Consider the following 14,967-nt stretch of genomic DNA (forward strand, 5'->3'; position numbering starts at 1 on the left):
ATTTATGTTGAGTGTGTGTGTGTGTGTGTGTTATTACTTAAGATTGTTGTAGTGTTTTTTACTGTATTTATGTTTTAGTGTCTTTATTAAATGTGATGTTTTTGGTAATAAAAAAGTCAAAATGTTTTTCATGTTTTTTTATTAAATAATAATAATACAAAAAGTAATAAATTAGGACAGCTGAAATAATTGCTAGCAATAATAGTAGACACATTATAAAAAACGTTTATTTTGTTCAATATCCGTAAGTTGAAAAGTTTAGAGTAAATATTTTGACTAATTATTCAGAGTGCACCGTAATATGTATTTATTATAACAGGATACACGTAATCGTATGCAATAATAACTCCGCTGTGGGCTCAGCTTCATATAGCACGATAGCACCTCAACAAACTATACTTTAGGCAGAGTTGGTAAAATGGTCAACTTATCTATTTACACATACAGTTACCAATTTGCAGTGTAGTAGTGTAGTGTGTGTACGAGAGAATAGAAAGTACATACTGTGAATATATGAGAAAGTGTCCATTACCCCTTAAATGTAGTTATTAGAGGCAGCGTATGAATTTTAATTCTAAAATTATTACGAACCAAGCGACGTCTTCCCGGCATGGGGCTCGGGGCGACCAGCGATTAAAACTTAAAAGTAAAACTAAATAGGATAAAATTTTATATTTTCATTTCATATTTTTAACTCTAATAAAAAAAAAACAACCGCAACTTAAACAATTATTAAGGCGCATAAGTAGTGAATTATGTTCTTCCTAAATAAGAATTAGACATTTCGTTAAAAATATTTGTATATTTAATAATAAGCCGTTAAGCCGAGGAATTTTAACAATACCATTCACATAAAGATACAAAACCACACGTTCCACAGTTCCTATAGTGCACTAACTCGCAACTGGCAAACATTCAGTTCAATTATAGTTTACATCTAACCTAAGTCCTGCGTTACTTCTGATGCTTGGACCATCGTACAACATGTAAAATGTAAAATCAAGGAAACAGCCATATTCAAATAAAAGATAACTAAATCACAACTCTTTCCATCCCGCCGATTCAGACTTTTGTTACATTCCCAGAAGCACTCGCACACAAACATACACATTGTGGCGTATCATTGTATAGTCAAATATTAAAATGTCATTCAGATGTGGTACAACTAATCCTTTACTCAAATGTTATACCATTCTAAAGGATACAACATTCTTAAAACTATAACAAATCAAGAAACAATACATATATAACATAAACCGGATATTTGATTTTTTCTCTCGCCAACTCTCCAAGGTGAAAATACTATTTGGTCATATTACGGTTCAGTCTGCGGCGGCATCGATAATGGGAAGCAAGGAGTTGTCCACTTGCTGTGGAGAGCTATCCTTCAGGGGAAGATCCGTGATGAGCGGGCTCCCGTTGAGGTCATTAAAGTCCTGCTTCATCTCCTTAATGGACTTCTCCAGCGAGCCGTTGAGCTTCTCTGTCACCTTGGTCACACTCTTCACCGCCGTCTTTGTGGCGCTGGTGGTGGTCTTGGTGAGGGTGGTCTTGGTGGTGGCGCTGGCAGGCCTCTTGATGGGAGAGATGTTTGTCTTCGTTACTGATGTGGTCGTTGTCGTTTTCGTTATGGGTTTGGATGTGCTCTACAAATCACAAAACATCACATTATTAAATCCAGTACCTACATACAAATTCTAAAGGATCAATTGCACTTTTCGGTTTCCTTTTTATTTATCAAAGCTGAGCTTTGTTTGAATGGTTCATTTTTGGTCCCATGAGTACCTAGGGACATAAAAGATTTATCCCAGCAGAGCCCTGAGTGCTGGAATAAAGTCCTAAAACTCCGAGATGTGACCTTGCATCTCGGAGGCACCGTTCGTGACACTGTTCTCCAGTGTCATTCGGCCTGAGCACGGCAGCTTACACCTTGGCTTTGGGATTCGATTTTAAGATGTTGGGCATCGCAGGAAAATTTCTAATGAATGGGTTTTATTGTATGTAAATGACAAGATATCTTTGGAATTGACTAAATCAAACAAACTCAGAGAAATTTCGGGGCCGCACACATGCTGCGAGTTATGTGTCACTGATTTAGAGACTTGTACAAAGATCCAGTAGCTGCTAACTAGCTGAACTTTATAAATAATAATAAAAATGATCTAAATCATTAAATAAGAGCTCAAAATCAATCATTTTGAGATGGTCAATAGCCATGTGGGTAAGATCCTCGGCTAGTAGTTGGATGGGTCGAACTAGTTAACTGACGTACTTCCTTCCTTTTTAATAGTTATGGATGGTGAAAAGTGAACATAAAGGTTGGTTGTTTACCTTGATGTCTGTCCTGGTGGAGGAGATAGCGGTGCGAGGAGCGGGCGTGGGACGAGCGGAGAGCTGCTTGTTGGTGGTCTCCTTGGCCAACTTGTCGGCGGCTGGGGTGGGACGAGCGGCTCCCACGCTGACCTTGCTAATCGGGGCCCTGCAAACAAAGAAATACATCCATAAGCCTCCAGATTGCATGCATGGGAATGATTAATTAATAACAAGGAACATCTAAATATGAAAGCAAGATGCCATACTCTTTCTCTTCCTAATGACCACAGGGGAAAAATGTGCAAATACAAATGGCAGAAGTTTATTAACTAAAGTCGCATTTAACCGTTTGAATGCCAATCGTCGATTCGTGTTTTAACGAAGATTGCCGATCGTCGATTTCCTTCGATTGCGTCAGTCGTGTTCTGATTCGCGCGTACGTCGGTACGTAAAATTCTCATTTTTTTCGAAACGCCTGGACTTCGGGATCCTCCTCCGCGTGATTCTAAACCAATATTCTTTAATAAAACACCGAAAAAATCATCGAAATCCTTGAAAATTCAAAGAATTTATGGGGTTGTAAAAAAATATATAGTTTCATAAAAAATAATGTTTTTTTGGTGGCATTTTGCAAGCAACTGTATGAATTTTTTTGGCACTCTAACGGTTAATGAAATTAAAAACCCTTTTCCTATCCATTGTTATTCAGTATGTCTGCATGACTGCAATGTTTTTACATCTAAACAGAAAGAACAATTACCTGGTAATAGGAGTGGGTCTGGGTTTAGCAGGCGCAGCAGCAGCGGGGGCCGGGCGAGGAGTGGTAGCGGGGCGTGCAGCTGACAGTCTGGGGGCGGCGGCTTTAGGGGCGGCCAGGGGCTTGGGAGCAGGGGTCGCCCTGACGGGGGCGGCTCCGGGCACGGGCCTCCTGATGGGCTCTCTCTTCACTTCCCCGTTAGTCAAGGGTTTCTTCTCAGCCACTGGGGCTGGTTTGGGTGCAGCCGCTGGCAACTTGGGCCTGGGAGCTGACAGAGTCTTGGATACTGGTGGTTTAGCTGTGGGGGAAGTGGCGGACAGGGCTGTCTTCGGCTTGGCAGCTGTAAGTTTAGGAGCCAGGGTAGACTTGATGGGAGCGCTGGTAGGTTTTGCACTCAGGGACAAAGGTTTTTTGGCAGCAGATAGAGTTGTAGCCTTGGGAGCTGTAGGTTTAGTTGGAGATACGGCAGTTTTGTTTGCGGTTGGTGCTTTCTTGACTGTGGTAGGTTTGGCTTTGGGAGGTAATTTTTTGTCTTCTGAAGCGACTACAGCAGCTGCTGTGGCGGCTACGGCAGTGACTACGGCGGCAGAAATAGCTAGGGGAGTAATCACACTGTCTTCTGAAGGAGCTGAAACCTCCTCTGAGGGTGATTTGATATCTCCATTTGTTAAGTGCTCAGTTGGTACAGAGATGATATCGTCAATTACGGCTTCAATGGGACCAGATTCAAGTCCATTGAGCAAATCGTGAGAGACTTCTTCATGGATGAAGTGATCTGATGGGGCAGAAACAATGTCGTTGATCATATCATCAGTTGGGCCAGTAAACACATCATTGAAAGATTTTTCAGATGTGACATTTGTGGTAGATTCATTAGCATAGGTCGATTTCTCCACTTCCACTTCATCCACAAAGTGACCATGATCAATAAATTGGTTTGCCTCTTTTTCAGCAGCCTCAAAACTGTAGTCAACGACATTTGAGTCATTGAAGCTAACATTTTGGGTCAACTCAGCTGTGGGAATAAAGTCTTCAGATACTGGGAGCAACTGTTGCACTTGTTCTTCAGCCTCGATTAAAGGTTTGCAGACTTCATCAGCTGTGAACTCATTGAGATTCTTAACATTCTCCACTACGCTAGACTCAACAAATTCGCATACTTGTTCCACGGGAGCCTGGAAGTTAAGAAGGGTGTCATCATTTTTTTCAGGGGCATCAAAAACATTAGAAACAGCATCATTTGCAAAATTGCACACAAACAAATTTTCACGTTCTTCCGTTTCATATTCCTGGGATTCTGGTTCAGGGGAATATGCTCGGTACTCTTTGTGTTCCGGTGGTGAGTGTGATACGGGCAGGTGGTATGCTTCAGATACTTCCCGACTCTCCTGAGGTTCAGGAGACAAGGCAGCAGGGCTGAGGACGGGTTCAGGTGACAGCACTGGAGGAATGGGTGACTGGGCAACAGGCTCAGGAGAAAGTGCCAAAACTTCTGAGGAATGTTCCAAAAGTTCAGAAAGGATTTCTGTGGGTTCTGGGGTTTGGCTCTGAGGGGGCTCACAGCTAAATTCAACTTCAGGCTCAGGAGACTGAGCACGAAGCTCTGGAGAAAGAACTCTAGGTTCTGGGGATTCCATTCTTGGCTCTGGAGATTGTGAAATGGGTACAGAGAATTGAGCAACAGGCTCGGGAGAAAGGGCAGATGGTTCGGGAGAGAGGGCTATCGGCTCAGGAGAGAGGACTGGCTCGGGACAGAGTGCTGGCTCTGGAGAGAGAGCCACTGGCTCGGGAGAGATGGCTGGCTCAGGAGAGAGGGCCACTGGCTCAGGAGAGAGGACTGGCTCGGGACAGAGTGCTGGCTCAGGAGAGAGCGCAACTGGCTCAGGAGAGAGGACAGTCGGCTCAGGAGATAGGGCAACCAGTTCAGGAGAGAGGACTGGCTCAGGAGAGAGGGCAAGCGGCTCAGGAGAGAGGGTAGCTGGCTCAGGAGAGAGAGCAACCGGCTCAGGGGACTTGGCCAAATATTCTTCAGATGCCTCAAATGGTTCTGGAGACAAAGCTGAATGCTTGGAAATATGACACAGGTCTCCCTCAGCCTCGATGGGAGAGGAAACCTCTGCAGAAAATGCTGAATCTTGACTGACTGCTGTCTCAACCTCATCAGGACACAATAAGTCTTTGTGTTCTTCCTCTTGTTCGCTGGGTTCGCTCAATTGGCTGATATCGCTGTTTGGCTCGTGCACATCTTCCGCTTCTGCATCGGCCTTTTCGGAAATCAGAGGACTGGCTTCCTTGTGGAAATCAATATCAATAGAATCGGGTTCGTTTGTAACTGCATTGTCGAGGTCTGAAATAGCAGCGTGAATTTCATGAGAAGTCACATCGGATTGATCTTCTTGCTTGTCCATGAATGGGTTGATTCCGCACATCATGGCTTGAACAGAGTTATCAGGCAGAGGCTGGTCATTACTGAAGTCCTCATCACTATCGTTGGGCAGTGTTTGTACAGCATTCAGATCAAAGGGATTGTGCTGCACTTCGCTGGTGTCTTCATCTTTCTCCTGGTAGAAGGACATGCTCATGGGATCCCGTTCCTTATTTTTCAGTCTTTCGTATAATTCTTCATCTATTCCTTCATCCTCGAAGGCCTGGTTGGTATGGGGAGTGAAGGCCACCTGGATATCGCAGAAGTCGGTGGTATCTTTTTGTACCCTATCGAATTCGGCCAGGTTAACAACCTCCTTTGTAGAATTCACGTGATCGATCGTATCATTGTCGCCAAAGTCTAATCCACTCTGCTGCTTTTCATTTCCATGAAGGGTTTCTTTCAGGTTCTCCTGAGAGGACATGAATGTCTGCAAAGAGAAAATAATAAAAATCAGCAAAACAATCAAAAGCAACCAATAATAACTGTTAAATAACAACATTTATGTCTTACACTAATGTGGGAATGTCCATTGAGGTATTCATCAGCATTGCCAAGGTCGTGCAGGCGCGTTGAGACCTCGTTGTCAAAGTCTCCGGGCTCGGGCACACTGATGTCATCCATGGGCACGGGCTTCTGCGGTGACTGCGCCACCACCTCCTCGGCCAGCAGGTGCGGGGGTAGGGCGCTGGGCTCGGCGCGGGTGGGGCTCACGGGCACGAAGGGCGGCGCCTCGGGGTTCAGCGGGGAGTTCATGGCGTCCTCCAGGTCACACAGCAAGTTCTAAACGACAACATACATACACACACATAACATTACTTGCTAGTATTTGAGCAATTCACAGAAATGTTAATATATTCAAATCATTTTTTTATCATGCCAAAAATTCAGTAAAATATAAAAATTAATGAATTTATGACCTTCATTCCGCATAGTACTTCACACAGAAACTTCTGTTAATAATTTAGTAAGTAAATTAAATTATCACGATTTATTGATCAATGTAGAAATTGGATATCTTGAGTCGCAAAGATGACACATCCAGTGGTTAATTTTAAGTAAATTTCTTAGGAGGCCGTGAGGAAAGTAATTTCACCAGAGACCAGTTGGAGAGGTCAAAGGGTCTCCTTAAACCAGCCTCTCCCGATCCCGCACGCCAAGCACCCGGTGGGCGGGCGCGTCCTGAACACACCCCACCCGATGAAACCGAGCACCCCCGCTAAATCACCAAACATAGGCAACCACTCAGGGTGACCAGGACGACGGTATCCAAACCCGCCTCCCAAATTGAAATTATAATATTGTTACCAATGTGTAAATTACTTCACTAGTAAATTTAGAATGTGCAACTTTTAATGTCAAGTCTTAACAAATAGACAAGTTACAGTAATAACATCATCACTTACAAATCATTTTATTGATATATTTTAAAAGTTAATTCGACGTGTTGTGAAGTCACCAAATAACTTTTTCGTAAATCTTTTTAACCCGCATTTTTAATTTAATGAAAAATCATTTTTAACTTTCGACATTAAAAAAGCCATAGTCAAAATGTTGAGTAAAAAACAAATTAGGTAATAACAATAATAATAATAATAAATAATAATAATTGGATAATTTGTAGAGCGCCGTTTTTGTGAAAAATCACGTCAAGGGCGCTGACATAATACTCAAAAAAATATTCCAACCACTACACTGTGCAATTGGTATTTTATAAAGCACTGAAGTTATTTTAAAATTGGGTCATTCTATCAAAAGCTTCTCACAAATGTTTTTTATAATACAAATGTACATATATTCATTCTCACAGTGCCACAAGCGAGGTATGCCATTTTTGGTGATATAGTTTTGTGCCCGAGTACTTTTGGCAGCGAGCCAACTATAATATAAACATTATTGCTGGGTATGTATAGCAGGAATGGTTGATTCTAAAGGGATTGGTTGGTTGATAGATTGATTGGGATATTGAACCATCTATGTGAACATTATTGGGTATAAACCCTGCAAGAATGGATGGTTCTACAGGTATTGGTCGATTGCTTGAAAAGGATATTGAACCTACTATGTTAACACTATTGGGTATAAACCCTGCGGGAATGGATGTTTTTTATAATACATATGTACGTATATTCATTCTCACAGTACCACAAGCGAGGTATGCCATTTTTGGTGATATAGTTTTGTGCCCGAGGACTTTTGGCAGCGAGCCAACTGTAGTATAAACATTATTGCTCGGTATGTTGTACCTAACAGGAATGGTTGGTTCTAAAGGGATTGGTTGGTTGATAGATTGATTGGGATATTAAACCATCTATGTGAACATTATTGGGTATAAACCCTACAAGAATGGATGGTTCTACAGGTATTGGTTGATTGCTTGAAAAGGATATTGAACCTACTATGTAAATACTATCGGGTATAAACCCTGCAGGAATGGATGGTTCTATAGGTGTTGGTTGATTGCTTGGAAAGGATATTGAACCTACTATGTAAACATTATTGGGTATAAACCCTGCAGGAATGGATGTTTCTACAGGTATTGGATGATTGCTTGAAAGGGATTGGTTTATTGATTGGCAGGGATCAATTGATTGGGGTATGGACCATACCTGTTGAAGAGGCTCCGTGTCTGCAGCGGGAAGCTGAGGGCTGGCGTCGTCCTTCTTGTCCCCCTTGAAGTAGTTCCACTCGTCTTCGTCTTCAGAGTCCTCACCGCCACTCTCACCTACATTGTCCACCAGCGCTGCATCAAAAACTGGAAATGGAAACACAGCTGTTAGTAACAAACAACAATTCAACAAATGTACTTAAATGCAAAACTATACAAATGATTATATTTTCTATACATTTGACAACATCCAATAGTGTGTTTATTAGCGCATTACTTCTTCCCGAGGTTGAGGGTATGATTAATGTTAATTACAGAAATATTAAAATGTATGCAAAAATCATGTTCTTCCGGTTATCGTACTAAATATCAATTTACAATAAAAAGACATTGATTAATCCATTGCAAAGTTGGCAATGGACGACACAGAGCCTTACCATTTCCGAAGCTGCCTAGTGTAACTTACGTCATTTGGTATGCCTTAACAGGTCAACCTTAGTGCTCTAAATTAATACATTTAATTATCACCCTCAAGTCTTCCATTCAGAATTGAAACATCTTTTTGAAATGGCCGGGATCACCTGACTTTCCACTATCACATCTCTTCCTGTCATTCTATTTGCCTCACAATATTCTCACATATCGATGCTAAATCCTCTGTATATGTTATTTATCTCTGTGTTCTTTTAACAGATAACTTTTTCGAGAAGTTAATACAAATCCTAGCTGTGCACGTTGTGAAAAACAAATAATGTTGAGTCAACGATAAAGAAAAATTAATGCCAAACAAAAGTAAATTTCCTACTGCTTTCCAATTTTTCAATGAATGTTTGATAAGCATCAATGATAGTATTTATTTGTAAAGATAACTTAATCCGAAACTTGTTTTATAATTATGTGCATAATCATTGTAAATCGGTGTTAGTTACACCTAATATCTCTATGTAGTTTTAGCAAGCTTCATCCAAGTTTCAACACCTTTTTAAAGTAATCTATAATTTGTATTAACCTTCTACAGTTGACTACTGCTCTACTGAGTCTCATATTCCACGCGTACAATAACCGTTGTAACAATGCACTGTTTCGACAGATGTTGCTGTCTCTTTCAGTACCTTCCTAGCTTTCGACTGTATATAATTCAGTATCCGTTGAGCGATTGAACAGCGGTGGTGTCAATAGCGTGTCCGGCTGAGGGATGACAGAGTATCACAGACCTAAGGTCAGTACTAGTGTCGTATCATAGAACAGTCTGACAAAAACATATCTCCACATCTGCAGATATGTTTTTCTATTGTGTGGTGACAGACAGACTTCAGATCAGTTGTAATGTTATACTAATAGTATTGTATAGACTCCACGTCAGTGTTTGAGATATTAAGGAAAAAATTTTGCAGTTTTTGGGGCCGAAATCATCCGGAGAACGGAAAAGAAGAAGAGGTGTTAGGTTTGGAACCTGCTGGCAGTGACAATATATAATATTAGTTGATTATCTTGTATGATATAAGATAAAATAACAATGGAGTGCACCAGACCTAAGGTCAGCAGTTAAATTTTCATTTTATTGCACGGTGGATTTCTACTAAAATTAGTCAGATTCACACATTGTGTTTTTTAGTATTTTTAAATGATAAATGCATTATTAGATGCTTATAAATGTTAGTTTATTATTGTAATGAATCGAAAAGAAAGTAGCTATGATTACTTTAGTAAACCATGTAAAAATATTCTTGTGTTTGTCAAGTCTTGCAGAAAAAAATAAATATATTGTATTGTTATCTTATTCTTGTTAGTTTATAATCTTGTATGATTTGAAAGAAAATAAGAATGGAGTCTCCCAGACATAAGGTCAGCAGTAAAATTTCATGAATTCACATCAGCAGCAGGTTAAGACAATCCACCATGGAGTGTAACATTCAGAATCAAACGAAATCATACGGAGTCTTGTTTTTGAGAGTTAAATTGCTATTTCAAAGCTCCACAGCTCATAGTGGAAATGTGCTTGCAAGCTGAATACAATTGTCTTGACCTAGTCATTCTACACAGAACAAACTGTCTCCACTTATGACTTATTTAAGAGTTTCTGCTGCCTCAGATAACAAATATATGTGATAAAAGAGTAATAATTATAGTAAAAATATGTTAAATAAGAAAAATAAACATTAAATTTAAACATCTAATAATTGTGATGATCTAATAAAATTATGAGAAATTCTTTAAAAATAGAGCTCTGATAGTGAGAGCTTATCAATTAAGTGTGTACTTGGTCAGAATAATGGTGATTTAATGTCTGATTACGAAGTTTTCAACGAAATTATTTCTACTGAATAAAAATTGTAGGGCATATATTATTTACAAATAATGGGCTAATCAGTAAAAAAATCAGCCATAATTATTTATGAGTGACATTTCACATACAATCTGTATTTACTAAATTATCATCAAAGTGATTGATAAGACACAATTTACTGAAGATAAATTAAAAACAAGCTAGGATTGGATATTATTTCAATATTCAGAATGCAGCAAGTCGACTTTCACGAAGATTTCCGGTGAATTCTTACGAGTTCAGCGTACGAAAAAGGTGTGCCATTACATTATACCTTTATGAATTCTCCACACCTAGAAGGGGTCCATTTAAAACAATTACGTGCTTAGAATAACACTATTCAATTGTTAATAGAAGTACAAAACCGGAATGAGAATGTTCCTGAAGTTTATTGGATTAATCATAGGTTTTGGTTTTCCCCATCTGCAGTCGGGGTGATTTATCTTTCACAAGGGGAGCAAGAACGGGAGAGGACACGCCTTTTTGACACATTGCACACTTCTTGCGCGTTGTTATATCAGATCTTTATCTTAACTGTAACATTTACCATTCTACTTTAACACACCATACAGCCATAAAACACATAAATGCAAAACTCGCGTAACTTATTTATTCGTAGCGAACATGATTATAATGCCAACAGGTGTTATATATTTATATAAAACAATAGAATGTAACGGAGAGTGTTCGGTACACGGAAAATGCTTATAAACTGTGAAAAATGAATCAATTGCGCATTTAGATTAGGCAGTGAAAAAAAGTGCAACTCGAGCGGTTGAAGGAGGGGTTCGTTCGCACGCATTTGACAGCTGACAAAAAGTTCTCGAAAGCTGTGAACTTTTGATAAAAGAAAGTTTTTGTTGCAATAAATCAGTAATAATTTAAATAGCTGATATACAAACATACGAGAGTACTTTACTTTGCGCAACTTGTGTGCATTTCGAAGTAAATAAGCAGGCGGTAACGCCATGTCGTGCGGACCCGTCTAGACAAGTTGCAAAATATTTCGGCAACTTTACTTTTTCAATGTGCTATAGCGCCCCGATAAAATGGCGATGCACTCCGGTAAAAGTGACAAAAGAGGACCGCCGGTAAAATAAAGCATACCTCATGCTTTGCCATTCATTGGAAATAAGTCTATTTTTGGAGCGGTGCATAATAAACCCTAAAATAACTTCACACCAGCGTACATAGACGGAGATGAAATATAGACGGAGTTACGAACCATTATTTTGGATGCAGAAACTGGGATTTTGAATATGGTCACTTTAGAAGGATTAATGTAGTAAAATCACTAAATTTAAATAACTTAAAACGGTAGAATTTCACTGCCGGCTTAATGAGTACACAGATGAGAACGCATGAAAACACAACACATGACACAACACAGAAGCTTCCGTCGAGCGACTGAGGCGGCCGCCGGCAACGCAGCTGTCTGTGGCGGCCGGCGCGCGCACCAGTCGCCAGCCAGCTAGTACACCCAACTAGTACCTACCGCCAGAACAGTCATTTACATCGCTGTTTGGCGCTATTGCCTTCTTTTGTACAGGGGAAATGCTATATAAATTATAGAAATATTTGATTATATCACCTGTACAAGATTCTAATTTATGGTACGAAATGTAATATTAATTTTATATAGGAAATCCAATAGAGGCACCTGAAAGCTAAAGCAACATTCAATAATAATTGGTAAACATAAACCAGCAGTACCTAGTACGTATAAATAATAATGTTACTGTATCAAAGGCCTCGATAACATTGTTTATTGTTTTGTTTAATGACGAATGTAAAAATTGTGCAATAAAGGCACCTAATTACTTACGCATCCGTTTCTCCCTAACTCAACTTTAAACATCGAGGCTGTATGTACCTAAATAGTAGTTACGTATCTACGCTATGCACATTTTAAAAATTGCGCAATTTTCGGGTGGATTGTTCTTCATGTAAGGAGTGCCTACCTAGACCTAGTTATTGATTCGTCGGCAATATAGGCTAGGATGGCTATTAGGCCAGTGCAATTAGCGATTCGCGATCGAAGTAATTCCGGTAGTCCCAATTTTTTTATATGTTATATAAACTGATCCCCTGATGTAAAATCTGATTTTCCGACCTTGGCGCACCTGTGCTCGCGCCGCCATTTTGAAAAAACTGGCCGAAATCGGGCCAAAATCTAGTTTTTCCCAAATATCTCATTTCCAATGCCAATTTTGGCTAAAGTATCTTAACAAGTATAATATAACATAAAATAACCTACAACTTTTGTTAATAAAAATTTCTTCTATCTCTAATAGGTACCGAGGTAGAAAGTCGTAAAGATGAGTATATTTTTGAAAAAACAAGTTTTTTGCGCGACTAGGTTTGGTTTTTTATAAATACCTCGTTTCCAGTACAATTTTGTGAAAAATTTATTTATAATAATTTTGTAGAAAATAAAATTTCGTTAAAGAAATAGGTATATAATTTATATTTTTTATCTCTATTACGTATCCAAACTCTAATCCACCAAAACCAGGCCAAAAATTGAAACTGAGGTTAGGTGTTTTAAACTTGGCATTCCTTGATTTTATTTTTCTTTAACAATTATTGTTTTAAGAACATATACGTTGACAACAATCGTCATGCCTGTGTCAGACCTAGCTATAAATATAGTAGATAGACTATTTCAGCATATCGGTCGCCATACATTCCCAATGGGAAGACCACTAAAATAGGCCAAGCCACTACATTTGTGCTCGCAGCTTGGTCTGACATGCCTATCAACGTAATCACAACATACAATTAAGATGATAAGGTACATAAAAAAGATAAAAAAATGGTATTTTCGTAAAATTAACATTTATTGACATTCTTTTCTTTATTAGTTAAGTTGTCAGCATAACAAAAAATAAAATTAATGGTAGATCAGTTTAGACAGAAGTACGAGCCCTTGACTATAGTTTCTTACTTCTGGCCCTGAATAGCTTCTTCATCTGTCTTATCACCCAAATTTGTGGCGACTGGGTCATCATATTCCTGTCATCGTCATCAACGAAGGCTTCTACAGCATTCGCGCAGGAGTTGCCATTGCAATGAATGCAGAGTAGGGAACATTTCAAACCCGACTTTCTGCAGGTACACTTTCCAGCGCAACCTTTTTTACATTGACATGATATGAAGTTCAGCAAGGCCTGAGGTGCAGCTTCCTTCAACATTGTTACTGGAGTAAGTAACCCAACAGCATCCTTTTTCCACCCCCATTCAGTCGGATCTTTATCGTGATCAAGCCAAGTCTGCACTTGCAAGTATGTTCTTGAAGCGTTTTGTTGGACTGCATCTTTGGTGGGTGGTAGCCTGGATAAATTGAATTTGTTCTTTTTTACTCCTTTGACGAAAATGATGTACCTTAAATTTTCCAAATATGATTTCTCGTTGCCGCCATACAAAAGTGCAAATAGTTGTTCGGCAGCCAAAGTGATTGTTTCTGTCTTTGCTTTTGGGTCTTGAAATACACGAACAAGTTCATTCACTGAGTGGTTCTTGAGAAGAATATTACAAAATTTGTGTTTGCCTTGACCGAACGGAGCTCCAGTTGTATCGCAACCACTTATGGCATGAAGTAATAAAATGTTTTCAACTATTTCAATGTGTTTAAAACATTTTTTCGAGTACAACGCGTTAGAACTTTTTGGTAATATACGTTGAGAGGTGAGAGAGCTGTGAGGAGTACCAGCAGATCAATATCCGATTATGACTACATCATGTTGAGATGACAACGAATTTGCTGTGTTCACTATGAGAACGTCAGCATCCTCTTCAGCTTGTACTGTCGTTATGTGGGATCGTGCAAATGAGGTTCTGAGTAGGGAAATAAAACGAGACTTGTTCTTCTCATTTCCCAGAAACTTTTCCTGTGGCACTTGTGGGTGCATGCTTTCAAAAAACAAAACTTCAGCAGAAGTTGTAACTCTGGCACGCCGTGCTCTTTCCACCCCTTTAGTGCTTTTCTTTTCCATAGAATCTGGGTATCCATCGAATACCACTACTGCATTGGATCCATAGTGATTTTGTACATATCTGACATATTGCTGGAAAATTACTGAAAAAGGTTGAGCACGAGCCCCATACAACTTTGTGCAGTAAATATCCTCCATCAATTACCTGTATTTTACTGCTTCCCAGTTCTGTATTATTTGGTAGAGGGTTTAATGATGAATAAAATATAGACTTCGTTCTTTTGCGCATGCCTTCTTCTGAGAAAAGAGACAATGGTACAGGAGAGAGTTCATATTGAAAATATTATTTAAGTTCACTTTCAGACTTTTTGGCAATACACATACGATGGAATAGCATTAATGGATCTATTGACATAGTCACACCCTGATTTTTGACACTGCTGGTCACCGCCGCAAGAGAAACTATTGCATCATTACGTTTTAAGTGTAGGTTTCCAAAGTTCTTGTTGATAACTTTAGACATAGCTAATTTCCCCATCTTTTCAGCCATGTGACAAGTGACTTTGCTATCCCCGATTGTGCCACTGCTAATAGACATAATCA

The 14,967-nt window shown here is 39.4% G+C and overlaps 1 protein-coding gene across 3 annotated transcripts in view; it reads right to left on the minus strand.

The window, feature by feature from the left end:
* Positions 1-122: 122 nt before the first annotated feature.
* Positions 123-14,967, minus strand: part of LOC149421624 (uncharacterized) — a 304,814-nt gene continuing 289,969 nt past the window's right edge. For all 3 annotated transcript variants that reach the window (XM_089634946.1, XM_089634947.1, XM_089634948.1), the window contains exons 11-15: positions 8,105-8,250; positions 6,009-6,278; positions 3,074-5,925; positions 2,332-2,479; positions 123-1,646 (exon numbers count right to left, since the gene is read on the minus strand). In XM_089634946.1, coding sequence (XP_089491072.1) covers positions 1,323-1,646; positions 2,332-2,479; positions 3,074-5,925; positions 6,009-6,278; positions 8,105-8,250 — 3,740 coding nt within the window. In that variant the 3' untranslated portion in view covers positions 123-1,322. The remainder of the gene's footprint in view (positions 1,647-2,331; positions 2,480-3,073; positions 5,926-6,008; positions 6,279-8,104; positions 8,251-14,967) is intronic.

This window comes from Hesperophylax consimilis, chromosome 8 (assembly GCF_061612785.1).
Source record: "Hesperophylax consimilis isolate HC1 chromosome 8, BYU_Hcon_1.0, whole genome shotgun sequence".
Lineage (NCBI taxonomy): Eukaryota > Metazoa > Arthropoda > Insecta > Trichoptera > Limnephilidae > Hesperophylax > Hesperophylax consimilis.